Source organism: Myotis myotis, unplaced genomic scaffold (genome assembly GCF_014108235.1).
Source record: "Myotis myotis isolate mMyoMyo1 unplaced genomic scaffold, mMyoMyo1.p scaffold_m19_p_17, whole genome shotgun sequence".
In the NCBI taxonomy this organism is placed as follows: Eukaryota; Metazoa; Chordata; class Mammalia; order Chiroptera; family Vespertilionidae; genus Myotis; species Myotis myotis.
This window is the reverse complement of record NW_023416321.1, coordinates 40,044,052-40,071,353: the sequence shown is the minus strand read 5'-3', so window position 1 is coordinate 40,071,353 and position 27,302 is coordinate 40,044,052. Positions and strand designations below refer to the sequence as shown.

Genomic DNA, 27,302 nt, shown 5'->3' with positions numbered 1-27,302 from the left:
CTCGTCTCGTAATCCATGCTGCCAGGATCAAGTGTCCTTGCATCCTAGACAGCAACTTTCTTCACCCATGATGGCTGCGGCCCCGGCCCCGGCAGTTTGGGCCACGTGCCCCAAGTCAGTACGGCTGCTCCCATCATCCGAGATGGCTGTGCCCCGGAGCTCAGTGTGGAGCTGAAGGCAGCTCAGGATGGCTGTTCCCAGGGTTCAGTGTGTCCGCTTGGGCATTCTCTGTAGCAAGGACAAGCTTCCTATGGGGATGGCGGGTAGCAGCTCTGTTCCTCCAAGTCCTCCTCCTGGTTGGCAATGTGGTGAGCAAGGGTGGACTAGATCCTTCCGTGGCCCAGCCAAGGGAGCTTGAGCCTTCAGAGGCCAAGAGGCAGGGTCGGAGACACGCGTCAGTGCCCAACCTTGGACTCCTGGACCTGCCTATGGCAGGCTCTCTTCAGATGAGAACATACACCCTTTCAGGACCTTGTTCTGCTCTGCTCGCCCCCACAGGGTCAGCTCCTTGGTGCATCTGGTGTCCATGTCTAAAGGAGCAGAGCTAGGGCCGAGCCAGGACATAGCGACTGGCCGCTGAGAGGTCCCAGTGGTAATGCTCCAAGATGTGCCGGCAGTCGGCTCTGGACCGGCTGCTCAGGTGGAAGAGCTGGTCTACCTGTGGAAGCAGGAGGGAGGGCAGCTGAGTGCCAGAGGGCAGGGGCAGGAGAGGTGGGAGCCCAAGAGAAGGGTCTGCCTTTACCTTAAGGTTCTGGATGGCAGAAACCACATCTCCTCCAGTGGCTCTCAGTGCCGCCTGGCACTCCTGGTGGGTGACTCCATGTACGCTCAGCTCCACCTTAGGGGACAAAGCCTCACTTAGGCTCTCACCCCGGCCTGCAGCCCCTTCTGGACACCAGCCACTTCGGGGACACCTCACCTCCATAACCCTCTTCTGCAAATCGGGGTCGGGCAAGAGACCTCCGGAGAGAACAGCGGCTTTGCTGGCTCCAGGTGCTCCCAAGGGGTGACTGTGCAGGGGTTCTCTTTTGGGCCAGGGAGGCCGCTCCCTGGGGGGCTGGTTGGACTGAGAAGAGCCGGAGGCAAAGGGAGGGCGGGGTGGCAGGCCTGGGGGCCCCTGGGGGACATCTCTGGCTTTTCGAACTTCAGGGGGGCTCAAACCACCTCCTGTGGGGCAGGGGCCCAGGGACAGAACAGATTCCAGACTCTTGGAAATGCCTGCACAGCGAGAAAAAACATCTTGAGAGGAAGCCTGGGTGCAGGGCCCTGCCTTCGTCCCACTCTGTCTGCTCGTGCTGTCCTCGGGTGGTCCTTGTGTGAGGTGGGACAATAAGACAGCTGCCAGGCCTGGGCAGCTACGCCCCCAAAGAACGGACAGCGCAGGCGCTGCAGGTGGAGATGCTGGGCAGTGCCCAAGGCAGATTTAAAGGGCAGCTGGGATGTCAACAGGCAGAAGGAAGTGGTGGAAGAAGAAGTCATATGTGGGGAAGTCATATGTCAAAGGCATGGATCCAGAGCAGGGGGCAGAGCTGAGGGCTGTTCTTGATCCCAGAGACCCTGGGGACCTGCCCTTCCCCCACACTCACCCTTTCTCCTCTGCAGGGGCACGTTCCTTCTCTGACCCTGAGCCGGAGGTGGCTCCCGAAGCTTTGCCTTGGCTCTGGCCCTGCTGAGAGTGACCCAGTTCGTTTTCTACCCCAGCCCCACCCGACATCAGTGTCTCCTCCCAGAATCTCTGGGGCTCCCCTTCTGAGACCCAGAGTGAAGCTTCTAAAAGGCACGTCCAGCTCCCAGCTTGACCCCGGCCCCTCCCCAAGCTTCCCTTGCAGAGCAGTTGCTGAACTTGGTCGGTTCCCCAGCCCAGCTCTGTCCCCACTCTTTCAGGTCCTTACCCGTCCACGCTTCCCCGTCTCTGCTCTCCCCAGGCAGGGGAGCCTCTGTGGACTGGACAGGTTGCCGGCGAGCCCTTCAGGTCCGTCAGCGTCACTGCCGAGGCTGGGAAACTGCCCACTTTTAATGTGCGACCATTCTGGCCCTTCCAGGTTGTGGAGCTGGGGCTACGGAAAGAGGGTGAAAACAAGGGGGGAGTGGAGGCTGGGCCCCCACATGCGTTCAGCTCACGAGCTGTGTGCCGTGGAGCTGCATCTGCCTGGAGGAAGGAAAGCCTTTTTCTCCCCAGCACAAAAGGGCTCTGTGGGCATGCTCCAGCCAGGAGGCCAGGACTGGAGCTCTCAGGGAATGAAGCAGAGGGTTAGGGTTGGAGGAGCTGCGGAGGAAGCAGAAAAGCAACCAGGGTCAGGCATGTTGGGAGGGAGTCCTCCTGGGGATTCGTAGGAAACAGGAGGCACTCACCTGCCCTCGATGATAGTGATGGGATCACCACACTCCATCCTCAGGGCACCTGGCTCTGAGACGTCCCTCACACAGCGCCCCTCAGGAGGCCAGGCCTGTAGAAACAGGGGGAAGGGGTGGCTGTGCTGTGGCCTGAGTGAGAGGGTACCATGGAGCAGGGCAGAAAGAGACTCCTCTTAGTTTATGCACCCACCAATCCAACCCATTCCAGGTATGTCCTCTGTTCTGGGCCCAGGATGGGACTGTCCCTCCCTGTCCCCCAATTGTAGTCCAGTGGAGGAGGCAGACCTGGATTCCATGCCAAGCTGGACACAGCCCAGGGGCCAGGGAGCAAGAGGAGGGGGGTCTGTCTCTAGCTAGGGAGATCACGGGGGCGGCATCCTGCATCCTGCTTTTACTCCACACCCGGGCCCATCACATCCACCTCCAAGCACCTCTGGAAAGTTCCTGTTTCTTTCCAGCTCCAGTGTCTCAACCCTCACCCAGACCTCTTCACATCACTTCTGCTTCACAGCTATTGTCTCCTATCTGGGCTTCCCATCTTCAGTGTCACCCCTCTAATCCTTTCCTGCACCCACCAAGCCAGAGTGATACAATATGTGAAGTCTTGTTCCTTCCCTGCTTAAAATTCTTTCATGGCTTCCAAGTACCCTTAAAGACTAAATTCCTTTAACACGTCCAGTCAAAATGGCAGCGTAGGTAAATGTGACACACATCCTTCCACAACCACATAAAAAATACAACTAAACTACATAACAACCATCATTCAGAACTGCCTGAAATCTAGCTGAATGGAAGTCCTACAACTAAGGATATAAAGAAGAAGCCACATCGAGACTGGTAGGAGGAGTGGATATGAAGAATAAGCAGGTCTGATACCCTCGTATGGCAGATAAAATTTGGGAGGGATATCTTGGCTGCAGAGGTCCTCCCCTGAGTAGTGAGGGGTCCCAGCCCCACTCCTGGTCCCCCACTCCAGGCTTGTAGTACTGGGAAGAGAAGTCTCCATAGCTGTGGCTGTGAAAACCAGTGGGGATTGTGGCCGAGTGAGTTGGGGGACTTATGGAGTCACAGGAAGTTCCTCTTAAAGGTACCAAGCACAGACTTACTTGGATTCACTCCCTCTGAATTCCAGCACTGGGGCAGGAGCTCAAAAGGCACCAGGGACATATGGGGAGGAATGGAAGTGTCTGGGATCAGGGCAAGAGCTGGAGGGGCAGCTTTCAGACAGAAGAGCAGGCAGAGGCCATATTCCTTTTCTGAGCCCTTCCCCCACAGAGCTGGCAGGAGGGTACCATATCTAAGTTTCCATCAACCTGGCTATCACTGTTTTCCAAGTCCTGGTGATTCCCTGAGACCTTGCCCCACCAACTTTCAGGCCCACCCAAGTTGTTTCCAATGGCTTTTCCATATGAATGACCTGTCTTGGCTCATGCTTCAGACATTCCCAAAATCTCTCAAACAAGCAGCATCTGGCTTCGGCATGCCCCATACCTCTTTCTAAGTGGCCCCAGGCCCCATACTAGTGGCAGCTGTCCTTGGCTTGCAGCTTGGCCTCTCCTGGACACCTCCAAGCTGAGCACAAGTAGCGGTCATGTGCAGATTGCTTTGTAGCTCATGCCAGGTGACCTGGGCAGAACACAGGTGGCTGTTGATCTTTGCCTGCACCTGCAGGAGGCTCCAGAGCCAGTGCACCCAGTGAACAGCTTCAGACCCACAAGCAACACACGTAAGGAGCGAACTCAGCAGGCACCAGAGCCTTGCTGAAGTAAGTCCTACTTTGTGGGATGGGCCCCTGCACAGCTGACCCTCCATGGTGGTCGCAGGCAGCCCTTGCAGCCAGTTGGCCTGGGTAAATCCCTCCAACAGCAATCAGCAAACAGGAGGGTGCACACAGCCCACAGGAAGGGGTGGGCACACCTGGAGTGCTGAGGTCGTGTGAAGGGGAGCCTGTGCCTCTGACCCTGTGGAACACATACTACATTAGGCCTCTACCAAGCCTGGGAGGCAAAGCAGCTCAACCTAATACATAGAAACAAACACAGGGAGGCTGCCAAAATGAGGAGACAAAGAAACACGTCCCAAAGGAAAGAACAGAACAGAACTCCAGAAAAAGAACCAACCAAAATGGAGATAAGCAAGCTGCTAGAAGCAGTTCAAAGCAGTGGTGATAAGGATGCTCAACGAACTTAGGGGAAGAGCACGTGAACTTAGCAAGAACTTCAACAGCATTAAAAAAAGGACATGAGGCCCTAGCCGGTTTGGCTCAGTGGATAGAGTGTCAGCCTGCGGACTGAAGGGTCCCAGGTTCGATTCTGGTCAAGAGCACAGGCCCGGGTTGTGGGCATGATCCCATTGTGGGGCATGCAGGAGGCAGCTGGTCAATGATTCTCTCTCATCATTGATGTTTCTATCTCTCTCTCCCTCGCCCTTCCTCTCTAAAATCAATAAAAACATATTTAAAAAAAGAACATGAGGCCCAGCCAGTGTGGCTCAGTTAATTGAGCCTTGTCCCATGCACCAGGAGGTTGCTAATTCGATTCCTAGGTTGCGGGGGCCCTGCAGGAGTCAGCCAATCAATGTTTCTCTCTCATTTATATTTCTCTCTCTCTCTCCCTTCCTCTCTGAAATCAATAAAAACATTTTTTTTTTTTAAAAAAAAGGCATAGAAACTGTAAAAAGAATCAGTCAGAAATGAAGGATACCCTAATTGAAATGAAGAAGAACTTACAGGAAGTCAATAGTAAAGTAGATGAAGCTGAGAATCAAAACAGCGATTTGTAATATAAGGAAGCAAAAAACTCCCAATCCGAACAGCAAAAAGAAAGAAAATCCAAAAAATTGAGGCTAGGGTAAGGAACCTCTGGAACAACTTCAAGTGTTCCAACGTTTGCATCCTGGGGGTGCCAGAAATTGAAAACCTATTTGAACCAAGATGGCGGCATAGGTTAACGCCGGAGTTTGCTGCTTTGAACAACTACTTCAAAAGTGAAACCAAAAAACGGAAGGGACATCACCCAGAACCACAGGAACGCTGGCTGAGTGGAAGTCCTACAACTAGGAGGAAAGAGAAACGCATATGGACACTCAGAGGAGGCGCAGTGCTGAAGTCAAATTCTGAGGTGCGGAGTGCGCGGAGCGGGCTGGCGGCGGAGGGCGCGGTTGGCGTTTTCAATCGGGAGGGAGTCGCAGACTCTGAGCTCCAGATCCGGGCGAGTCTTTAGGGTCCCAGACTCAAACGGGAGAAGCGGGACTGTCTGGCTTCGGTCAGAGCGAGTGCAGCTTTCTCTCTGAGCTTTGCAGCGGGTGCTGGGACTCAGAGAGGCAGAGCCCCTGGGGACAGGACTGAGAGCCGCCATAACTGCTCTCTTTGGCCCACCCTGTTGATCCTGTGCGACCCGCCCCGCCCAAGCCCTGCACACAGGCATTTGCCGGATAGCCTCAGGCAAACGCCAGATTAGCACCTCCCTAGAGGACAGAAGTTCTCTCACTGCTGACACAGCTGATTCTCATAGCCACTTGGCCTGGAGGTCAAACCCTCCCTGGAATTAGCTACAACAATCAAGATTTAACTATAAGACTGCGAACAAAGACCACTAGGGGGTGCACCAAGGAAGCATAACAAAATGCGGAGACAAAGAAACAGGACAAAATTGTCAATGGAAGATATAGAGTTCAGAACCACACTTTTAAGGTCTCTCAAGAACTGTTTAGAAGCCGCCGATAAACTTAATGAGATCTACAAGAAAACTAATGAGACCCTCGATCTTATATTGGGGAACCAACTAGAAATTAAGCATACACGGACTGAAATAACGAATATTATACAGACTCCCGACAGCAGACCAGAGGAGCGCAAGAATCAAGTCAATGATTTGAAATGCGAGGAAGCAAAAAACACCCAACCGGAAAAGCAAAATGAAAAAAGAATCCAAAAATGCGAGGATAGTGTAAGGAGCCTCTGGGACAGCTTCAAGCGTACCAACATCAGAATTATAGGGGTGCCAGAAGATGAGAGAGAGCAAGATATTGAAAACCTATTTGAAGAAATAATGACAGAAAACTTCCCCCACCTGGTGAAAGAAATGGACTTACAGGTCCAAGAAGCGCGGAGAACCCCTAACAAAAGGAATCCAAAGAGGACCACACCAAGACACATCATAATTAAAATGCCAAGAGCAAAAGATAAAGAGAGAATCTTAAAAACAGCAAGAGAAAGAAACTCAGTTACCTACAAGGGAATACCCATACGACTGTCAGCTGATTTCTCAACAGAAACTTTGCAGGCCAGAAGGGAGTGGCAAGAAATATTCAAAGTGATGAATACCAAGAACCTACAACCAAGATTACTTTATCCAGCAAAGCTATCATTCAGAATTGAAGGTCAGATAAAGAGCTTCACAGATAAGGAAAAGCTAAAGGAGTTCATCACCACCAAACCAGGATTATATGAAATGCTGAAAGGTATCCTTTAAGAAGGGGAAGAGGAAGAAAAAGGTAAAGATACAAATTATGAACAACAAATATGCATCTATCAACAAGTGAATCTAAGAATCAAGTGAATAAATAATCTGATGAACAGAATGAACTGTAGATTATAATAGAATCAGGGACATAGAAAGGGAATGGACTGACTATTCCTGGGGGGGAAAGGGGTGTGGGAGATGCGGGAAGAGACTGGACAAAAATCGTGCACCTATGGATGAGGACAGTGGGTGGGGAGTGAGGGCGGAGGGTGGGGCGGGCACTGGGAGGAGGGGAGTTATGGGGGGAAAAAAAAGAGGAACAAATGTAATAATCTGAACAATAAAGATTTAATTAAAAAAAAAATAATAATAATGATGGTGGGCTCAGGTGGTTAGAGCATCGTCCCACACACCAAAAGGTTGCAGGTCCCACTCCTAGTCAGGGTACAAAGATCCCCAGTTGGGGCACATACAGGAGGCAACTGATCAATGTTTCTCTCACACATCAGTGTTTCTCTCTCCCCTCCTCTCCCTTCATCTCTCTCTAAAAAAATCAAAAATAAAAAAATCAATGGGAAATATCCTCAGGTGAGGATTAAATATAATAATAATTGTTCTGGCTGGTGTGTGTCAGTTAGTCGGGCATTGTCTTATGCAGGGAGAGGTTGCTGATTGGATTCCTGGTCAAGGCATATGCCTGGGTTGGGGGCTCAATCCCCAATAGGGGCATGCAGGAGGCAGCTGTTGGATATTCCGCTCTTGCATCAATGTTTCTCACTTCTCCCTTCCTCTCTCTAAACATCACTAAACTATTCTTGAAAAGGAACTTAATCAATAAATAAATTTAAAAAATAAAATAATCCCTGAGGGGGCAGCAGTGCCTCCATCGAGTAGCCACTACACTTAACCCAGGTGCATAAGGTTCACAGCAGAATCCTGGAATCATACTATGACAAAAATAGAACAGTGTCTGTCTTTGGATTTTGTGATTTTTCCTTTTTTGTGTTTTTCTGCAGTTCCACAGTGTGAACATTATTCAAATATTAAATACTTTAAAATAAATAAATAAATAAATAAATAAATAAATAAATAAATAAACAAAAATAAAATAAAATAATGATGAAAAGCTTCCCTAACCTGGTGAAGGAAATGGAATACAAGTTCAGGAAGTGCAGAGAGTCCCCAGTAAGAGGCCCAAACCAAGATACATCATAATTAAAATGCAAAAGGTTGTCCTGGCTGGTGTTCTCAGTGGTTAGAGCATCAGTCTGCACACCAAAGGGTCTTGGGTTTGATTCCCAGTCAAGGAAACATATTTGGGTTTCATATTTGATCCCCTGCCCTAGTTGGGACATGTGCGGGAAGCAATCAATCGATGTATCTCTCTCACATCAATGTTTCTCTCTCATCCCCTCTACCTCCCTCCATCCCTTCCACTCTCTTTAAAAATCAATGGAAAAAATATTCTAGGGTGAGGATTAACAAAAATAATAATAAAATGCAAAAAGTTAAAGACAAAGAGAAAAATATTAAAAGCAGCAAAAGAAAAGCAGTTAGGCCTGGCCAGCATGGCTCAGTGCTTGAGCATTGACCTATGTACCAGGAGGTCATGGTTCGATTCCTGGTCAGGGCACATGCCTGGGTTACAGGTTTGATGCCCAGTGGGGAGCGTGCAGGAGGCAGCCAATCAATGATTCTCTCTCATCATTGATGTTTCTATCTCTCTCTCCCTCTCCCTGCCTCTCTGAAATCAATAAAAAAATATATATATTTTTTTTAATAAAGAGAGAGAGAGAAAAGCAATTAGTTACCTACAAGGGAGCTCCCATAAGACTGTCAGCTGATTTCTTAACAGAAACTTTACAGGCCAGAAGGGATTAGCAAGAAATATTCCAAGTAATGAAAACCAAGGATCTATAACCAAGATTATCCAACAGAGCTACGTTTAGAATAGAAGGACAGATAAAGAGCTTCTCAGACAAGGAAAAACTAAAGGAGTTCATCACCAACAAGCCAGTATTAGATGAAATGTTAAAGGGAGAAGAAGGAGAAGGTGAGGAGAAGGAAAGGAAAAAAAAGATTAAAAATACGAACAGTAAAATGGCATTAAATACATATCTATCAACAATTGAATCTAAAAACAAAATAAAGAGACAAGCACAACAGAAACAGCCCTGGCTGGTGTGGCTCAGTTGGTTGGCATCAGTCTGTGCACGGAAAGGTTGCTGGTTCGATTCCTGGTCAGGGCACATGCAAGAGTTTGGAGTTCAGGCTCAATTCCCAGTAGGGGGCATGCAGGAGGCAGCCAATTGATATTCCGTTCTCACATAAATCTCTCATGGATAGCAGCAGAACAGTCATGGGGGTGTAAAGCAGGGAATATGGTCAATATTATTCTAATGATTATGTGTAGAATCAGATGGGTACAAGATTTATCGGGATGATCGCTTAGTAAGTTATATTGTCTAATCACTGGGCTATACACCTGAAACGAATATAATATTGTATGTCAACTGTAATTGAAAAATAAAAAGTGATTTCAAAAATGTTTTCAAAAGAATACCGGAAATAGTATAGTCATTTAGGGAATAGCCCTGAAGTCAGAGAGACTGGTTCAGATCCCAACTCCTCCGCTTACGTGTACCTTTAGGCAAGTCACCTAAACTGGCAGTGCCTGAACTGCCCAGTCTGTAAAATCAAGGTAACAATGATCTTGTTGGGTTTCTGTGAGGATTAAATGAGTGAACATGCATAAGGATACATGTAAGGCACTCAGTACAGCATCTTACACAGGTCAAGTGCTCCATAGGTCAGCTCTGGTTGTTTACCAAGCCTTACAGATCCTCCCGTGGGGCAGCGTGCACCCGGGCCTTCCCCTTCCACGCTGAAACTTTCCTCGAAAACGCCCACTGCAACCTACGGCTCTCGGCTCTGAGCTCCCCCTTCTCTTGGCCTTCAGCCCTCCGCCCTTCAGCCTTCATCTATGTAGCACCAAGCTGCTCCCCAGGGCTCTTAGTGCCCTGCAGGTAGGGACTGCTCTGTTCAGAGCAAACAGGGGTCCCAGACCCCAGCCCAGGAGTCAGTATGGTTAGTCTTGAGCACGGAACCCTGGGAGAAAGAATGGAGGGAAGAGAGATGGGGGGATGCAAGGGTTCCCACCTCTTGGATCAGCCCCTCCAGGGAGGAGAAGCTGGGCCGATCAGCAGGGTGGAGGGCCCAGCAGCGCAAGGCGAGGGTGTAGAGGGCCCTGGAGCAGAGAGGAGGCCTAGGCAGCCGGGCTTGGTCCTTCTCCAGCCGCTGCAGGATGAGGTAGGGCGGGACCCAGGCCCAGGGCTCCTTGCCCCCAGAGAACATCTCCCACAGCGTCACGCCGAACATCCACACGTCCGAGGCAGAAGAGAAGGCCCCCTGGCGTAGGCTCTCTGGGGCACACCTGCGGAAGTGGAGCTGAAGGGGGCTGGATATGTGCCCTGGAGCTTCCACCTGCCACTGAGCATGCCCCCCAACCCCCACCCCCACCCCGTGCTCCCACTGTCCTCGGAAGTCCTCCTCCCCAAGCCCTTCCAGACCCACGGACTCCTCTGGGTCCAGCCTCCCTCAGAGGACCAGTTCCCTCCGCTGCTGCCCTCCAGACCCGCACCCTCCCGACTGGCCTCCGAGATAAACTGCGGGCGCACCCCTCACTCACCAGGCATAGGGGATGGGGCGGGGGCCGCCCATCACATAACGGCCCCGGGCGCCGCCCAGCGGCCGCACCAGCCCGAAGTCGGCCACCTTGATCGTGCAGGGCGAAGTCAGCAGCAAGTTGCGTGTAGCGAGGTCCCGGTGCACCAGCCCGCGGGCCCCCAGGTACGCCATGGCCCCTGCCAACTGCCGCAGGAAGAGGCAGAGCAGAGCCACGGGCAGCGGGGGTGCCGGGGCCGGCGCGGTCAGGCGCGCGTGCAGGGAGCCCAGCGGCGCCAGCTCCATCACCTGCGGAGCAGGGCGCCTCATGAGCGGAGGTCCGGCCCCACGGGGCTCTGGCCACCCACCCTCCGGTCTCACTTCAGCCCGGGGCTGTCCCGGGAGCCATCGTCAGGTCTGCTCACCATCTGCAGAGGCTGGCCCAGCACGAGCCCGTGCAGACGTAGCAAATGTGGGTGCTCCAGGTTCATCATGACCGACACCTCTCGAAGGAAGTCCCTCAGCTCCGTGCCCGCGGAGCCTTCGGCAGCCACCCGGAGGGACTTGACAGCCACTGGGACCTGGGGGTGTGGGAGAAGCACCATCAGGCACCGCAGGGAGAGCTACACCAGAGCCAGAGCCGAGAGGGCAGCAGAGCGAGGGGCAGCTGGCCCAGGCACCCAGAAGGAAGCAGGCCCCCCGAGGACTCACACTCTGACCGCTGGGCAGTGTCCACAGCCCGCGGTGCACCACACCAAAGCAGCCGGAGCCCAGCAGCTCCCCTCTGCACACAGCACCATCTGGGATCAGACACTTGAGTCCCCCCTCTGGCTCAGGGAGGGACGGAGGGTTGTCTGAAGGTGGGGTGGTCTCCTTCTGCTCAGGGGCAAACCCCCCAAGGATCTGAAACAGGGGTGGGAAATCAGGGGTGTGGAAGCCTGCAGAACCCTGCCACTCAGCACAGCCCATTCCCCAGCCCCTTAAACCTCCCGTCCCCGCCCCAAAACACACACCTTGTAGACCCAGTTCTTAGGCTTGTGCCCCAAACGGTGCCTCTTCAGAGCTTCAGCCAGTCTGCGCTGGGCTGGGGGAGACCAGAATGAAAGGGCTGGGTGGTATGGGGGGGGGGGGGGCATGATGCAAGGAATTTAAAGGTAAGAAGAGGGCTGGTGTGGGAGGGGCATTGGGGGTTGTAGCAACTAACAGGTTGGAGAGAGAGAGAGGAGGGCCTCGGGGCTAGGGGTCCCTCACCAGGCCGGCCCATGCCAATGCTGTCCAGATCCTCAGGTCTTACAAAGTCGAAGTGCTCTGGCCGGGTAACATTCAGCTCCTCGAGTATGGATCTGTAAAACTGGGCCAGCTGGGTGTCCCGGAGTAGCCTCAGCAGCCACGGGGCGCCCGCCTCCGGGAGCATGTCTGGAGAAGGAACTCAGGATGGTACGCTCTCCTTCAGACCCAGTGCCGGGGGTAGGCACCTCAGACACCCAGACACCAGGGATGTGGTCCCCAGCTCCACCCTCAACCATCAGAAACCCTCAGGTATAGAAGGAGGGACACATCAGAGACAGATGTCCTCCACTCACAAACACACCCCAGGAGGAATGCTCCCCATGCCTGAGACCGAGGCCTCTACCCCATCACTGAGAAACCTGCCTCCTCCACACCTGAGACCTCACCACTGCAGACTCCAGCTATGTTTCCCTGCTCACTCCCGAGATATGGCACAGTGCCCTGTACCCCTAGGACACCCAGACACACTGCCTTTTCAGACCGAGACACACCACTGCACACCCTCATACACACACCAGACATTTTGACCTACCACAGACATACCAGAGATGCCCAGATATGCTAACCACACCATACCTCAGAACCTCAAACATGTAGGCACACACACACATACACGTGTGCACATACACACAAAGGTACCCTGCCTCCCACACCCAGATACACACACACTCACACACATTCTAGCATGCTGCCATAAAACCCAGGCTTACTGTCACATACCCTCTCACATACATGTAGTTGAGACAGGGCCATTCCCTGCCCCCCTCGACATCGCCCCATAGCACCCAGGTCCACATAAACACACACAACATGCAAGGCATCAAGGTCCACTGTCCACAGACACCTGAGTTCTGCAGGCAGACTGCCCCTCCGCCCGGAGCGTTCAGGTCCCTGCCTCTCCTGCACAGGCGGCAGCAGCACCTGCAATCGCTCAGGCCTGGATCTAAGCTCGGACACTTCCTAGGCCACCTCCCCGGCAGCAGCACCTGCAATCGCTCAGGCCTGGATCTAAGCTCGGACACTTCCTAGGCCACCTCCCCGGCAGCAGCGAGCCCCGCGTGCGCACCTGAGTCACTCTTACTCAGCTTCGAGCAGCTCCGCCAGCCTTTAGGAACCAGGCTCCGGGCGCTCTGGGCGCGGGCTGCCAGCACAAACAAACTCCCCGCACACGCCTGCACCAACAAACTCTTCCTTTCAACGCACACACAGGTCAGCCGGGAGGAAGCGCGGGACCCCACGCTGGGACCTCGGGGGCGGGCTAGGGACGAGGCGCGAGCAAGGGCCCAGGGCGGGAAGGAGAAGGCCAGATCTCTCCATTCTCTCTCCCTCCGGGTCACCTGGCGGCCGGGACCGCTGGCCAGGTGAGAAGAGGAAAGCGCGAGAGAGGGGACAGGAGGGGAAAAGGACCGAGCAGGGGAGGGGGAGGCGGGCAGGCTCAGCGCCCCGCCAGCCCCAGCCCCGGGGGCCCAGGACCCTCACCTGGCAAAGGCGGAAGCGGCGGCTGCGCGGCCTCGGGAGCTGCCAGGACTAAATCCGAGAAGGGTGGGACCGGGGCCGCGCGGGGCGGGACCTGGCAGCGGGCCGGGCCAGGTGAGGCTGCGTGGGCGGCGGGCCCCTCCCCCCCGGGTCAGACCCAGAGCAACCTCCCTTCCCACGCCTGTGCTCGCCTCCCGCCTCTCCCCACCCTCCCAGCCTCCGTCCAGCCTTCCCCAAAGAACTCTTCACGCCTCCCCAGACTCTCCTTTGTCCTGTCCCTCACACCCTTTCTCGCCAATTCCTTCGCCCCTCTCATCCAGGGCCCGCCCCTTAGGTGAATAAGCACCTGACCGAGCGCACCGGCCCCAGCGCTGGGGAGATAAGGCTGAACCGGAAGTCGCCCCGGCCCTGGTAGGGAGAGACAGACCTTCCTGGCTCTCTCCTGGGGAAGGCTGGCAGCGCGGGGTGTTTGGGGATGAAGTTGGGGCAGAGAGGTGGTGCGGAAAGTCCCCAGTCTAAACTGAGTTCCAGACGGAAGACATCGTCCTTTTCCCAGCTCTGAAGTGTGAGGACCTTTGGGGTGCTCATGCGGGAAGTCGTGTATTGGGGTCGGGACAGAGCTTCTGAGTAGCTCCTCAGCCCTACCCCAGCTTGGTACCTGTTCTTGGTGATCAAAGCAGCATTCCCTACATCCGGGCACCCCTCCCCAGCCCCTGCGCCTCCTCGCCCCATTCTGGCATAACTTCCATCTCCCCATGTAACCTCTGCTGATCCTGGGGTCCTGTACACTGCTACTTGGCCTGTGGCTGTGGGGACACAGTCTGGGACCGTGATGAATGCTCTCTTCCTTTCCCTCGGGGCTTCTAGGGAAGCCACCAGTCTTAGGACATCTTTTCTGTCTCCTGTCCCAAGGCAGGATTGGTGAGCACAGCAGCTACTGCCCTCAGAGCCCCTTGGAAGAAAAAGCCCACCCCATCTTGATAAACACCTGGGATCTTCCAGCATTGATGGGAAAATCTTAATAGTTCGCAGTTCTATCTGTATGGCTTTCTTGCCAGTTCTCTTCACCCTACCTGGGCCGGCTCATCGCACTGTCATTGCTCCCTTCACATCTGTTGTTCTTGGTACACTTGTAGGCGCCACAGTGCAGGGACTGAGTCTGTCTTGTTCATCATGTGTTCCTAGTACTTGAGCCAGTGTAGGTATATAATAGGTGCAATGCATATTTTGAAGAAGTCTGCTTCGTCTAATTGTCATCCCTTTGTAGGTGATGTCTTTTCTCACTGATTTTAGGACATTATTGGTGTTTTGTAGTTCTATTACAAAGTATCTAGTTATGGATTCTTTTCTATTTGTTCTTCTCAATATGTTGTATTTCCTGTACCTATGAATTTGCATCTTTCATCAGTTTTGGAAAATTCTCAGCCAGTATCTCTCCAACTATTCTTTTTCTCCATTCTTTGTATTCTCTCATTTGGGGACTCTGAGTAGAAGTATGCTAGACCTTTTCATTCTGTCCTCCATGTCTTTTAACTTCTTTTCCATGTCTTTCATTCTTTTTGTCTCCATGATGCAACCCATGTAATCTCTTCAGCTCTTTCTTCTAGTTCACCAATTCTTTCTTTGGTTATGGCTAATGTGCTGTTTAATTCATACACTGAGAGGGTGTGTCTTTTTTATATTTTTGGTCATTGTTATGTCATATGAACATTACTTCCTATGCTGACAGTACTTTAATAAGGTATAACTTACATTCAGTAACATGTACAAATTTAACTGTATAAAATCAAAGCACTTCAAGAAATGCACACATCCCTTAATGCAGATAAAAGACCTGGAACAATCCTACAATCCCAGAAAGTCACCTTGTGCCCATTTGCAATCAATCCCATTCCCCAGAGGCAACTACTGTTCTGATTTCTAAAACCCATAGGTCACTTTTGCCTGCTCTTGACTTTCTTATCAATGGAGTTACACAGTGTTTATTATTTGCATTTAGCTTCTTTCATTCAACACATTTTTGAGATTCATCTTAGTGTTACATACTCTTTTGGTGGAAACACAATGGCTCCATAAGTTCCTTCAAGGAAGAGCATGTGAAACCTGATTTTTCTCTGAATGTCTGGTGTCCTCACAGGTCTGAGTGTACTAGAGGTCCTCTGGGAGTTGAATGAACACATGAGTGTAGAGCACATGGGGAATGTAGAACATATGGGCAGATGCATCCAGAAAGGTTGGCAGTAGCAGAATAGGCATCAATTTATCCTTCCAGCAAGCTTTCATTGTGCCAGATTATGGGCACTCAGGTGAACAGTAGACAGAATACCTGCCTTGGTGGGATTCATTCTACAGAGCCTTGCAGAACATGGTCAGGAGCTTGGGCCTTACCCAGTGACTCTGGGAACTGTGCTGCGTCAGCCTGGCCAAGGGTGAACCTGAGGAGGGGTGGTGAAGGATTGGAGAAAATACAGACAAGAGAATACGGCTGGGGCTCAGTGGATCCCCTGTGCCTGGATGAGGGCACAAAACACCCAGCCTGCAAGCCTTTATTTTATAGTCTGATTAAAATAAGAGTAGATTAACTTTTATACAAATGTTCTTGCTTAGGCAAACACTTTCTGCACCTCCCACAGCCCATTAGCTACTTAGGAAGGAATTAGGGAGGGCTACAAGGTCAGGCTTAATTATGCTAGGAGAGCTCTGCCCTCCAGGCTGGGACTTCTTTGTGGCCCTGCCACCCGGTCAGCCCAAGGCTTGACCCTAGAGCCCTACAGGGAATCACTGAAGGGTTTTTAATAGGGAATGACAGAACCAGCTTGCTATAGAAAGAGACTGGGAAAAGGTGAGAGAGGAGAAGTAGGAAGCTCAGGAAAGCGACTCTTACCATTGGTTCAGGGGAGAGAGATGGGCCCTGGCTAGGCCCTGCCTACGTGATGGAGAAGAGGCTGATGATGGGGCACTGTCAGCTGGCCTAGGTCCTCCATGTTCCAGCAGAAAGTCAGAAGTAGAGGCTCAGCCCCACCTTTGTCTTTGGCTTGGAAAAAAACAAACAGGTAATCAGAGGCCTCTTTATTCCCCCCCTTCTCCCTGTTGATTTCTTACTTTGGGAGTTAAGTGCCTCTCATCCCCACCTTTGCCAGTAAAGGAGGGTGGGGTGTTGGGGAGCACAGTCTGACCCTCCTCACCACCCTCAGGGAGCATCTCCTTCATGCTAAGATGAATACTTAAACCTGGAGGCCCAAATCAGGCACCATCCCAACCTCTGCCATGCCCTATAGGCTCTGCATTCGAGAAGAATGAGCACATTCACACCGCTGGGGCCAAGTCTTTCCTCACTGGGCAGAGATCCAGGAGGATCAGCAGAGAGGGCACCTTCCCCGCTCCCGCCTTGGGTTTAGCTTGGAGGTGGAACCCATCCCTCCTTCGAAACCTCTCTGCTCCTTTCGGGAACCACATTAGTGCCCCCGTGGCATCTTTTCTGCTCTGACCCCTGAGATCTCTGGGCTCTTTCCCTTCTACCTCACCCAGTCTCCTTCTCAGCAAGGGAAAGCACCTTCGTGTTCTGCATCTCGCTCTCTTCTGAGCCTTTGCATGGCTGTTCCCTCTGCTTGGAAGAGTGTTCCCACCCTTATCCCAGCTTGACGCTGCTAAAGTGTAAGAAATCGATCCCTAACTGCTCAGGTCTCTGTCCTTGCACCCTAACATCCCTGTGTTTGCCCTCATTGCTCTGGTAGAATTTGCCAGTAACTTGTCTGTCTCCCCTGCTAGACTCAAAGCTCCAGGTAGAAAAGGACTTCATCTTGCCTGGGTATTGCTGTGTTCCCCATGCCCAATCTACTGCCTGGCTCAGATGATAAGTACTCAGTAACCTTTGTGAACAAACGGATGAGATAGTCGTCTGGCTAGGGTGAAGCTAAGGTTTTTGACATTAAGAGATCCTTTGCTGGGAGTGATGGGGATGGGAGTTTCCAAACATAACCCATAATTATTTTCCTGGTGAAACCATCCCTGCCTCCCTCCCCATTTGGTACTCCATGTCCCCATGTGGTTGGCTCTTCCAAGATCCTTAGGTAAGACCCTCCTGTTCCATCACCCCATCTCCATCTCCCCGGACCTTGAGGCCTCATCCTTTCCCAATTTGCATTTGTCTCACTAGTTTCCAGAGTTACCAGCCCACCACCTTGTATGTATCTGCTGGTTTGCTTTCTCAGGGGTTTGCTTATACATACCATATTCTTTCAAGCTTACAGTGCAGCTGAGGGCATTTATTTATTTATTTAATATATATTTTTATTGCTTTCAGAGAGGAAGGGAGAGAGAGAGATATTGAAACATCAATGATGAGAGAGAATCATTGATTGGCTGCCCCCTGCACGCCCCCTACTGGGGATCGAGCCTGCAACCCAGGCAGGTGCCCTTGACTGGAATCGAACCTGGGACCCTCCAGTCCGCAGGCCAACGCTCTATCCATTGAGCAAAACTGGCTAGGGCGAGCTGAGGGCATTTAAAGCACAGTAGGTTGGGCCTCACCTCTGGAGCCCGACTGCCTGAGTTTGAATCCCAGCTTTACCACTCACATCCTGTGAATCTGAGCAAGTTACTTCATATTTCTGTGCCTCTGTTTCGTCATCTTCAAGATAAACCTATTAGGAGTATCTCACCTTTGAGGTTATTGGAGAATTAACTGTGCCTACATGTGCGGTAGCCAGCCTCCAAGATGGCTGCCAATGACCCTCCCCTCCTGGTCTTCACACGTTGTGTAATGCCTGCCCACAATGAATGGTGCTAACCTGTGTAATCAGTGGGCTGTTCTGAAAAGGATGGTGTGTGACTTCTGAGGTCATAAAAGACAGTGTGGCTCTTGCCTTTCTCTCTTGAGTCACTCACTCTGGGGGAAGCCAGCCCCCACATCATAAGGACACGCAGGCCCTCTGTGGAGAGGCTCTACATATCGAGGGCCTTCAGCGCCAAGTTCTAAGCCCCTTTTTCTGCCCCACTGTTCTAGTTATCTATTGTTGAGTAATAATACCTAGCGGCCAAAAAAAAAAAAAAAAAAAATCATTATGCTCCTGGATTTTGAGCATCTGGGATTCCTGCAGAACACTCTGGGGATGGTTTATATCTCTGCTCCACTCTGTCTTGGGTCTCAGTTGGAAAAACTGAAAGTCTGGGGGTGACTTGACAGCTGAGGGCTGTATTATCACTACTATGTCTGGCAGTAGATGCTGGATTTTGGCTGAACTCTCCCACGTGGACTTTGCATGTAGGCCAGGAGTCCTCATAGCATCGTGACTCTGCTCCAGAGTGAGAATCCCAAGAGGCAGAGGGCAGAAGGTGCCAATTTCTTAAGGCTGGAGACCAGAAAGTGACCCAGCATCACTTTCGCCAGTCAAGAAGCCCAGGTTCAAGGGTAGGATGCATAAGTCCTTCCTCTGTATGGGAGGCAAGTGAGAGAACACGGGGGCCATTATTTAAAACTGCTGTAGCAGCCTCCCATGTATGGCGAGGGGCTCAGAAAAGCCAGGCCTGCCCTGAACGGCCACACTCTGGGTGAGTTGGCCTTATGTGCTCAGAAAAGAAACACAGACTCTACCAGCCTCCTGTGCTACGTGCTCAGCAAGAGCTTCCATGGGGAGGGCATGCCACAAGGGTTCAGAGAAAGGGCTGGAGTTGTCAGGGTGCTTCCTAGAATCTACCAGGTGCCAGGCACTGGGGAAACAAAAACATAAAGCTTGAAGCAGTGGCTTTATAGGGTAAGGCGTGGCGTAGAGCTAGGACGTGTAAAGAAGCACTACCACCTGATGGAACAGGTGCCCCATGAGAGACAATCCACCCTGCCTCAGGGGCTCAGAGGAGGTTTCCCAGGAAAAGCGATGTCTGAGCCAAAGGAGAAGGGTATCCCAGGGGTAGGAACAAGCCCAGGCAAAGGTAAGGCAACATGAGAACACAGGGTTTGGCCAAGGATGGGTGACTCAGAGTGGCTGTGGGGTGGACAGAGCTGAGAGGTAAGGCTCCAGGGACATGTTGGGGTCAGGTTCCAAGAAGCATTTCAAAGGCAAATCACTACTGGTGAGAAGTAGGCAAGTGACATGAATGGCAGAGGGTGCCCGTGATGTGCTGGCACTGCCATTAGGCCTGAGAGAGATCACAAGAGGCGGGTGGGTGGGGTCAGGGGGAAGGTGAGTTTGGGCATGTGGAGTATGAGATGCCTGTGAGGCATCCGAGTGGAGATTCCAGTTTGATATGTTTGGACAGGTCTTCCCTGAGGACTAAATGAGACAGGGGAGCTGGTTGCTGATGGAGAGCCTTGAACGCCAGGGTCAAGGGCCAAGTCTATCTTCTTTTTTTTTCCTTTTTAAATGTTTTTATTGATTTTTAGAGAGAGAGGAAGGGAGAGGGATAGAGATATAGAAACATCAGTGATGAGAGATAATCATTGATTGGCTGCCTCCTGCACACCCCACACTGGGAACCGAGTCCGCAACCTGGGCATGTGCCCTGACCCGGAATTGAACCGCAATCTCCTGGTTCATAGATCGATGCCCAACCACCGAGCCATGTCAGCCAGGCCCAAGTCTATAGTCTGTAGGCAAGGAAGAGCTAGGGAAGGTTTTAACTAAGATATCATAACGGCTAATGATTAATGAGGGCTCCTTGCAATAATATTGGGTACAGTTCCAAGTATTTTATATGAACTTATTTGGACCTCACAGTAATCCTATAAGGTGAATACTGCTGCATTCCATGGAATTTAAGAAATCACCAGTCGTAATATATATACCATTATATATCTTCAATTTAAGATGGATTCTTCAGAGATGTTAACATGTAAACAGGAAAAATAAGGTCATAGAATCAATGAAATACATGATCTGCATTTAAAATATAAAGAAACAAGAACTGAGAAGTTCGATAACTTGCCCAAGGTCCACTAAGAGACAAAGTCAGGATCTGAAGCTCAATTCCAAAGCCCAAGTTCTTTTGTTTGTTTTTTAAATAATTCTTTATTGTCAAAAGTATTACATATGTCCCCCTTTTCTCCCATTGACCCCCTCCAGCCCACTCCCACCGCCCACCCCAGGCCCTCAGCGCCCCGTGGTCTGTGACCATGGGCCATGTGTATATGCATACAAGGTTCTTGGTTGATTACTTCCCATCCACCCACCCTCCCCTGCCTTCCCTCCGAGACAAAGCCCAAGTTCTTAACCATCATTTGATATTGGACCGAAGGTTGTGAGCATGTGGAGTTTTAAGACCAGTGTGGCCTTTGTACTGAGGGTACAAAGTACTTGAGGGGAGCGGGCAAAGTCAGATGGCATAACTTGGAGACAAATCCACAGTGAGAGGGGTCTAGAATGGGCTGGGTGCCATGGGGCGGGAGGAGGGGACAGACGGGGTAGAGGTCCTTCGTGAATGGGCAGAAGTGGTTGCCCCACTGCATGCTGGGTGTGAAAACAAGGACAGCTCCGAAATGTGGAGCCTGGGAACAATGGCACAGCACAGGAGGGAAAGGGGCAGCTGCTGCAGACCAGAGGAGAGCGGCGGTCCCTGGGCAGCTAGGACTGCGGCTTCCCATCCCAGCTGGGGAAGTGACGCTGCCTGGCACCTGGTGGGCACTCACTAAGTATTTGTCAAATGAATGGATGGACGAGTTGGTGCTTGATCTTGGGCAAGTTGTATAATCTGGCTGTAAGATCTCTGGGTCTCATTCTTTGTGTGTGTAAAATAACGGGATGGGACTAGAACATGTAAAACAACATGGGTGGTACTCTCCTGGAAGGAGTAGGCATTCTTCTCCCCATCCCAGGACATTCTTGGGTACCCCCAAAACAGTGCTCCCAACCCTGGCTGTAAGGTAGATGAACCCAGGCCCCATAAGAGACCACTGAATTCAGAATCTCTGGAGATGAGGCCCAGGCCTGGGTAATTTCTAAAGCTTCTCAGGTGACTCTGATGTGCAGCTGGTTGAGAACCTTGACCCTGGAGCCTCCAAGTATCCCATTTGAAAACCACTGAGGTCAGTGAGGGCTGGGACCCCTTCCAGGCCTAGGCCCTGTGCTTGGTGACAGGCCTCTCTTTTCTTTCTCCCCCCCCCCCCCAAATATTTTTATTGATTTCAGAGAGGAAGAGAGAGAGAGAGAGAGAGAAACATCAATGATGAGAGAGAATCATTGCTTGGCTACCTCTTGCATGTCCCCTACTGGGGATAGAGCCTGCAACCTTAGCATGTGCCCTTGACTGGAATCGAACCTGGGAGCCTTCAGTCCGCAGGCCGACACTCTACCCACAGAGCCAAACCGGCTAGGGCTAGCCCTCTCTTTTCATGTCCCACCTCCCATCTCCCAAACCAAAACTCCTGACAGCCAAGGGACCAAACACCAGGGTTTCTCAACCACATGCTATGGACATTTGGGCTGGATAATTCCTAGTTGTAGAAGACTCTCCTGGGCATGTTAGGATGTTGAGCAGCATCGGTGGTCTCTACCCACTGGGTGCCAGTAGCATATCCCCCCCAATCAAAGCAATCAAAAATGTCTCCAGACGTAGCCAAATGCCTCATGGGGTGCAAAACCGCCCCAGTGGAGAACCACTGTGCTCCCCTGAGTTTCCTGCCCTTCACCCCAGTGGCAGACAGAGACCAGGCAGGGGCGGAGGCCATTTCACAGCACATTTAGTTGGGCCCGGCAGGAGGGAGGCCGCAGTGGGAGGCCCAGGCTTCACAATGCTAAATGGGGGGAGAGCCTGCCAGCAGACTGACTGATGTGGTCTTGCTCCAGAGGGAGGACGTTTTCCAGAACACTCATTCCCGGATTCCCAGTCAGTCACAGGAGGGCCAGGAGTCGCTTCTGGGGCAAACAGCCCCCGCATTACGGGAACAGGCAGGCCGGGGTGTGGGCGTGGGAGTGCGTGTGGAGGGGATTCTTTCCTTCTGTAGATATTTTCCTGGCATTGGTGACGGCCCTATCTGATTGGTTGAGGGCTGCAGGGGAGGAAGTTTCCAACTGTGGGTGCCTGGGCCCCTGGAGGCCTCCGACAGTAGGATCATGGGGACATCTGGGTTTCAGAATCTGGAAGACTGAACCTTTGGGGCTGGAACTAAGGGGCTGGCTGCCTCACACCTCCCCCGCCCCCAAGCTAAGTGGAAGGTATGGGTATGGGCACACTCTCTTTACAACTGGAGGCTAGGATCTGTCAGCGTCTTCGTAAGTCGATTTTTGCTTCAAGGAAGTGGAACCTGAGGGAAGATGGAGGTGGGAGGTCTGGGAAGGGAAGGGAAGGCAGGGAATGGGGGGGGAAAGGGAAGGGGAGAGGAGAGAGAGAGAGAGGAAAGAGGAGGGGAGGGGAAGGGAAGGGAGAAGAGGAGAAGGGAAGGGATAGGGAGGGGAGGGGAGGGGAGAGAAGGGGATGGGAGGGGAGGAGAGGGGAGGGGAGAAGAAGGGAGGGAAGGGAGGGGAGGGGAGGAAAGGGAAGGGGATGGGAGGGGAAGGGAACTGGGAGGGAAGGGGATGGGAGGGAAGGGAACTGGGAGGGAAGGGGATGGGAGGGAAGGGAACTGGGAGGGAAGGGGATGGGAGGGGAGGGTGGTGGAAAGCACTGGGCGGGTCGGAGGCAGTGAGGCTGTTTCCTGCCCCCCCCCCCCCCCCCACTCACTCCACCACAAGGCTTAGGACGCCCAGGAGCAGGATAGTTCCAAAGACACAGAGGAGCAGAATCCTGGCTTCCCGAAGATCGTGACTTCCTGCGGGAACCCAGGAAACAGTGAAAGATGCTGGAGACCACACCCCTGGACACTGGGGGAGCCCGAGAGCTCAGAGGCCTGGGTGAGGTGAGGCAGGCAGGGCGGGGCATGAGGACCTGGGAAGCAGCGCTTTTGGGGCCAGCAGAGCACCTCAAAGCCCTCGCAGGTGGAGCAGTTGTACAGGATGGTGCTGCCCCCTGCAGGAGACAGCGGGACAGAGCTGGGGAGGGGAAGCCCCGACTCCAGCCTCGGACTATCCCACTTCCTCCGCCCACTGCAGGCTCTCCTGGGAGCCGGGCCCCTGGTCCTCACTGCCTCTCCTTTCCTACTCACAACAGGCGGGACTGCAGAGAGCTGAAACGGAAGACAAGGAGGGGTGGGCACGGATGAGCCGTTCAGCCACACACCCCTTCGCCCCAGGCCCCAGGCCCTCCTCCCATCAGTACCTTCCCTGTTGTACTCAGGAAACTTGGTCTTCTGAAGCCATTGCCAATATAGAGGGAGCGAGGAGAAAGACCTTTTGATCTCTGGGGAGGCAGAGAGCAGCCATTCTGCCGGGGCCTCACAGTCCTGTGGACCTCCACCCTCTCACCCAGCACGTCCCCAATCACTCCCTTCTGTCTCCACCTGCCCTCCACCCTTCCTGCCGCCCAGCCCCCTCCTCGGTGTCCGTCCGAGCCCCTAGGTTGTGCCTTCCCCGGTGACCTCACCCATGACCCTCAGGACCCTGTGAGTCTTCTCCGTGACCTTGTTCATGGACTCCTCATCTGTGGGGATGGGCAAGGACCATGATTTCCTCATCAGCCCAGAAGAAGATTCTTCCTTGACTTTGCCACGGTCCAAAGAAGCCCTCCCACAGGGAGAGGCCAGTGAGTCCAGGGACTCAGCTGAGGGCACAGCTGGGAAGCCACAGGCTGCCCTGCTTGGGGCATGGGGGTGACTACTGCTGAGCCCGTCCCTGGAGGGCTGGACTTACCTAAGGCAAAGGTGGAGAAGTTCCAGGAGGCCTCACAGTCCTTCCACTGGGCCTCTATCTGGCTGCAGAGCCGAGCCAGGCGGCCCGACAAGCCATGCGCTGGGAGGCGGCAGAAGAGACAGGCCTGGGCAGCCTCCAGGAAAGCCACACTTAGTGCCAGCGTCCACATGAGGCCCAGTGGGGGTGCTGGCACCACCTGGGATAGGAAGGCTCTGTGATCCTGGCTCTGGCCCTTTGCCTGAAAGTTGCAGAGTTCCAGAACAGTTGGAGGTTCTAGAGCATTCCAGAACAGTGCCACTGCTCCTTCCCTGGCCTGGGTGAACCTGGGGCCCAAGGGACTGGGGACCAGAAGACGACATTGATGTGCTGATGGGAGAGGGGCAGAGAAAGCAGGACTTCTGTTGCGAGGGAGACAACACTTGACAAGTTTGTGGTTCCAAAAGCAACTTTATTTTTCTTCTTGTGATAAATAATAAGCGACTCTCCAGAGAAGCTGTTCATGAATATCCCATCCCCTCAGAGATGCAAAAATCCCACCCCTTCCCATATCCTCACCGACTCTCCCAAACTCTTCTCTTCAGCTCCTCTCTGCTCCCAGCAGCCTTGAGTCTTTCCCCAGCTATCTCCTAGCAACAGGCCCACGGTTGCCTTAACAACCAAGAATTCCATAAAGGTCTCCAAGGGCCCGCTAAGCCCAGTGACTTCTCTTACCCCTCTCACCAGGAAGATCCCAGTGACTTAAACCCCACCAGGCCCCTCCTGCATCCGTGGTGACGTGAATGCACGTGTATGCATAGACATACACACCCCTTGTGGTTAAACTATTAATTTTCAGTCTATTCACACCCATAGACACACCTGGTGCCCAAACAGCTTCTGAGCAACCTCAAACAGGCCTGGACATGCGGAGACCACAGAAAGACCAGCACATAGACACCACTGCCCGCAACACAGATGGAAGCCCGGATGTCAGGGACTCACACATCAGTCAGACACATACAAACACGCACGTACACATGAAGGAAGGTAGGCCAAGGCCCAAAAAGATGCTGCCCTCCTCCCCATGGCCAGCTCCACCATCAATACCAGATACTTTAAAAAACGTGGGTGTCAGAGGGATGCTCCACCCCATAGTGAATAGGGATTCTCCTAGCTCCCTTCTGCAGCCGAGGGTGGGGTGTAGCTGTTCTGCCCCCCTCAGTAGGTGACTTGGGACACAGCAGAGTCTCCCTCCCTATGTTCCTTCTTATGTCATCAGTCAGGCCAGGCCAGGCCACTCAGCTCAGGAGAAGTCACAGTCCAGGAGACCACATCAGAGCAACCCGAAGTCCCTCCTCCTTCCAGGCCTGTGTCCTGCATTGTTCTGCTAGGCCTAGCCTGGGCAGAGACGTGTCCCCACTTTTCCAGACCCCTGAATACTGAGCTCCAACCAAGGACACTGGAGGTCCCCAGGCTCAGGCGAGAATGAGCCAGGGCAACCTGCCGGCCCTCCCAGGATCAGCACCCATCCAGCCCCTCGGTACCGCTTGTGAGCCCTCAGTGGGCTTGGGTTGGGGAGTCCCGCCCACATTTGGGCTCCGGTCAGGTGCAGTGGGACCTCTGACTCACAGCCCCAAAGCAGAGCTAGGAAGGGGCTTCAGGGGAGCCTTCATCCCCTTTGCTGTCCCCTTCTTCCTCCCCCCCTCCCCCACCCCCCTGCAGTCAAACCAAGGGCAGTATTCCCAGCTTAGTTCTTAGTGTCGAACAAAGCGCAGAGACCTGGAGTTGAGTAGGTCTTCAGGGTCAGGGAACACGGAGTCCAGCCGGAAGCCATGCTCCAGAGCCACCCGGAGCACCTCCTCCAGGAAGCCCGGTGTGCCGGCCACTTCCCGTCGCTCTCCCGGCCCCCCAGTCCACAGTGGCTGCAGCCCCAGTTTCCTGTACTCCACTTCCGGAAGTTCCGTGGGGCGGGGGGCCCACTCCAGACGAAAGTGTGGTCCCCCCTCTGCTCTCTCCTCATTGGCCAGACCAAATCGGGCCCTCAAGGCACCCAGGCACTCTTGGTCGGTGCAGAAGAGGTTGGCTCGGAAGGTGTCCACCCGGGCAGAGCTCAGCTCATAGTGGTGGGGGCCCTGGCGCGCAGAGAAGTGCACCACGCGGGGGCTGGCATCCACATCTGCGTGGAGCAGGGCAGCTGTGGGTGCAGGGGTCCCCTGAGAGGCCTCCAGTTCCCGCAGGGCATCTAGGAGGGGCTGGATCTGGTAGAAGTCGGCCTCTGCCCTGAGAAGCGCTGTCTCCCCATATCCCAGGGGCAGGTCCAGGCGGCCCAGCCGCAGGAAATTGAGAATGTGCCGGAAGGCCTTGCCATCCCGGTCGATGAAGTAGTAGTGGCCACCGCCCTTGGAGTTGAGGTTGGGGGGAATAGGGGTGTCAGCCCTAAACATGGCCCCCAGCATGGAGTCTGGGAAGCGAGTCAGGGTCTCCAAAGTGGTGGAATATAACGTGCCCCCCACATTCAGGGTCACGGGGCCCCCAAAGGAGGGGGGTGAAGAGGGCACAGGAGGAGGGGAAATTTTGGGGAGTGCTGGAGACACCCAAAGAGAAAAAGGCAGGACTGCCTGGGTGTGCGCGGAATGGGGTCGGAAGGTTCAGACTCAGGGGGAGGCACTGGTTGGAGTCGAAGGCAGCAAGATTCGGGGCTCCCCCGGCTACCGTGCAGTGGGGGATGGCTCCTGGGCACAGAGCGCCCAGGGGCTTGGAGGACTGATGCGGAGCGCGCAGCGAAGTCCAAGAGGATGGCAAGTTCCGTCCAGACGCGTCCACCTCTGGGCGGCCAGCGGTCCGTTCTGCGGTCTGTAGACGGGGCTTCCGGACCCAACCGGCAGGTGACGGTCGAGCGCCAGGCCGCCTGTTTGCGGGTCCAGCCTCCGAGTCCTCGGGCGGATCGCCGTCGCCGCGGGCAGACCCCCCGGGTCCTGGGGGCCAGTCAGAGGCCTGGCCTGGGCCCGGCTCCAGCGGGTCCCGGGGATGGAGGCGGGGCTCCCCGAGCTGACAGCGGAGGGGCCTCGGGTCGCGGGGGCGAGGACGCACGCTGACTCCCAGCTGCGACGGTGCGGGACTGAGGGGAGCGGCCGGGAGTCTCGGGACCGGGTGCCTGCAGCTGCTTCGGCGCTCTCCGCCCCCAGGAAGTGCCGGGGCCGCCGCGCCGGTCCTTTAAGAGCCGGCCCCGCCCCCGCCCCGGCGCCCCGCCCCCGCCCCCGCCGCTCCGAGGGCCCCGGGGACGCGGGGAGGACCGGCCGGACCGGCGGGCGCGAGCGGGGGCGGGGCGGCGGTGACTCGTGCGCGTCGCTCCGGATGTGGC

At 53.8% G+C, this 27,302-nt stretch overlaps 3 protein-coding genes across 10 annotated transcripts; all 3 read right to left on the bottom strand.

The window, feature by feature from the left end:
• Nucleotides 1–49: 49 nt before the first annotated feature.
• Nucleotides 50–13,382, bottom strand: TNK1 (tyrosine kinase non receptor 1). 8 transcript variants are annotated; one of them, XM_036341398.1, is made up of 13 exons: nt 13,251–13,382; nt 11,733–11,897; nt 11,495–11,589; nt 11,193–11,384; nt 10,907–11,062; nt 10,507–10,790; nt 9,978–10,251; nt 2,353–2,447; nt 1,893–2,057; nt 1,587–1,669; nt 920–1,218; nt 743–838; nt 50–658 (listed from the first exon to the last, which is right to left on the bottom strand). In XM_036341398.1, the coding sequence occupies exons 2-13, from the start codon at nt 11,893–11,895 to the stop codon at nt 545–547; spliced, it is 2,016 nt and encodes a 671-aa protein (XP_036197291.1). In that variant the 5' UTR covers nt 11,896–11,897; nt 13,251–13,382; the 3' UTR covers nt 50–544. The 8 variants fall into 8 exon arrangements, with proteins under 8 accessions (XP_036197291.1, XP_036197292.1, XP_036197293.1 ...); XM_036341399.1 differs by having other exon boundaries at nt 1,587–1,666; XM_036341400.1 differs by having other exon boundaries at nt 1,587–1,666; nt 11,495–11,565.
• A 9,512-nt stretch (nt 13,383–22,894) lies between these two features.
• TMEM95 (transmembrane protein 95) lies at nt 22,895–24,157 on the bottom strand. The gene is made up of 4 exons (XM_036339827.1): nt 23,963–24,157; nt 23,697–23,753; nt 23,103–23,513; nt 22,895–22,986 (listed from the first exon to the last, which is right to left on the bottom strand). Exons 1-4 carry the CDS (start codon nt 24,129–24,131, stop codon nt 22,895–22,897), a joined length of 729 nt encoding a protein of 242 aa, XP_036195720.1. The 5' UTR covers nt 24,132–24,157.
• Nucleotides 24,158–24,415: 258 nt separating this feature from the next.
• Nucleotides 24,416–27,180, bottom strand: KCTD11 (potassium channel tetramerization domain containing 11). Its single transcript, XM_036341411.1, has one exon. It carries the CDS (start codon nt 26,395–26,397, stop codon nt 25,696–25,698), a length of 702 nt encoding a protein of 233 aa, XP_036197304.1. The 5' UTR covers nt 26,398–27,180; the 3' UTR covers nt 24,416–25,695.
• Nucleotides 27,181–27,302: the final 122 nt, after the last annotated feature.

Excerpts from the sequence above, each read along its gene's own strand:
- KCTD11 (XM_036341411.1), bottom strand. The coding sequence starts at position 26,397 with ATGCTGGGGGCCATGTTTAGGGCTGACACCCCTATTCCCCCCAACCTC.
- TNK1 (XM_036341395.1), bottom strand. The coding sequence starts at position 11,895 with ATGCTCCCGGAGGCGGGCGCCCCGTGGCTGCTGAGGCTACTCCGGGAC. Across the intron at positions 11,063-11,192 it reads CACTGCCCAGCGGTCAGAGT|GTCCCAGTGGCTGTCAAGTC; the intron begins GTGAGTCCTCGG and ends CCACACCCCCAG. Across the intron at positions 2,448-9,977 it reads TGGAGGGGCTGATCCAAGAG|GCCTGGCCTCCTGAGGGGCG; the intron begins GTGGGAACCCTT and ends CTGTTTCTACAG.
- TMEM95 (XM_036339827.1), bottom strand. The coding sequence starts at position 24,131 with ATGTGGACGCTGGCACTAAGTGTGGCTTTCCTGGAGGCTGCCCAGGCC. Across the intron at positions 23,754-23,962 it reads CTTCTCCACCTTTGCCTTAG|ATGAGGAGTCCATGAACAAG; the intron begins GTAAGTCCAGCC and ends CCATCCCCACAG. Across the intron at positions 23,514-23,696 it reads CAGGGTCCTGAGGGTCATGG|AGATCAAAAGGTCTTTCTCC; the intron begins GTGAGGTCACCG and ends CTGCCTCCCCAG.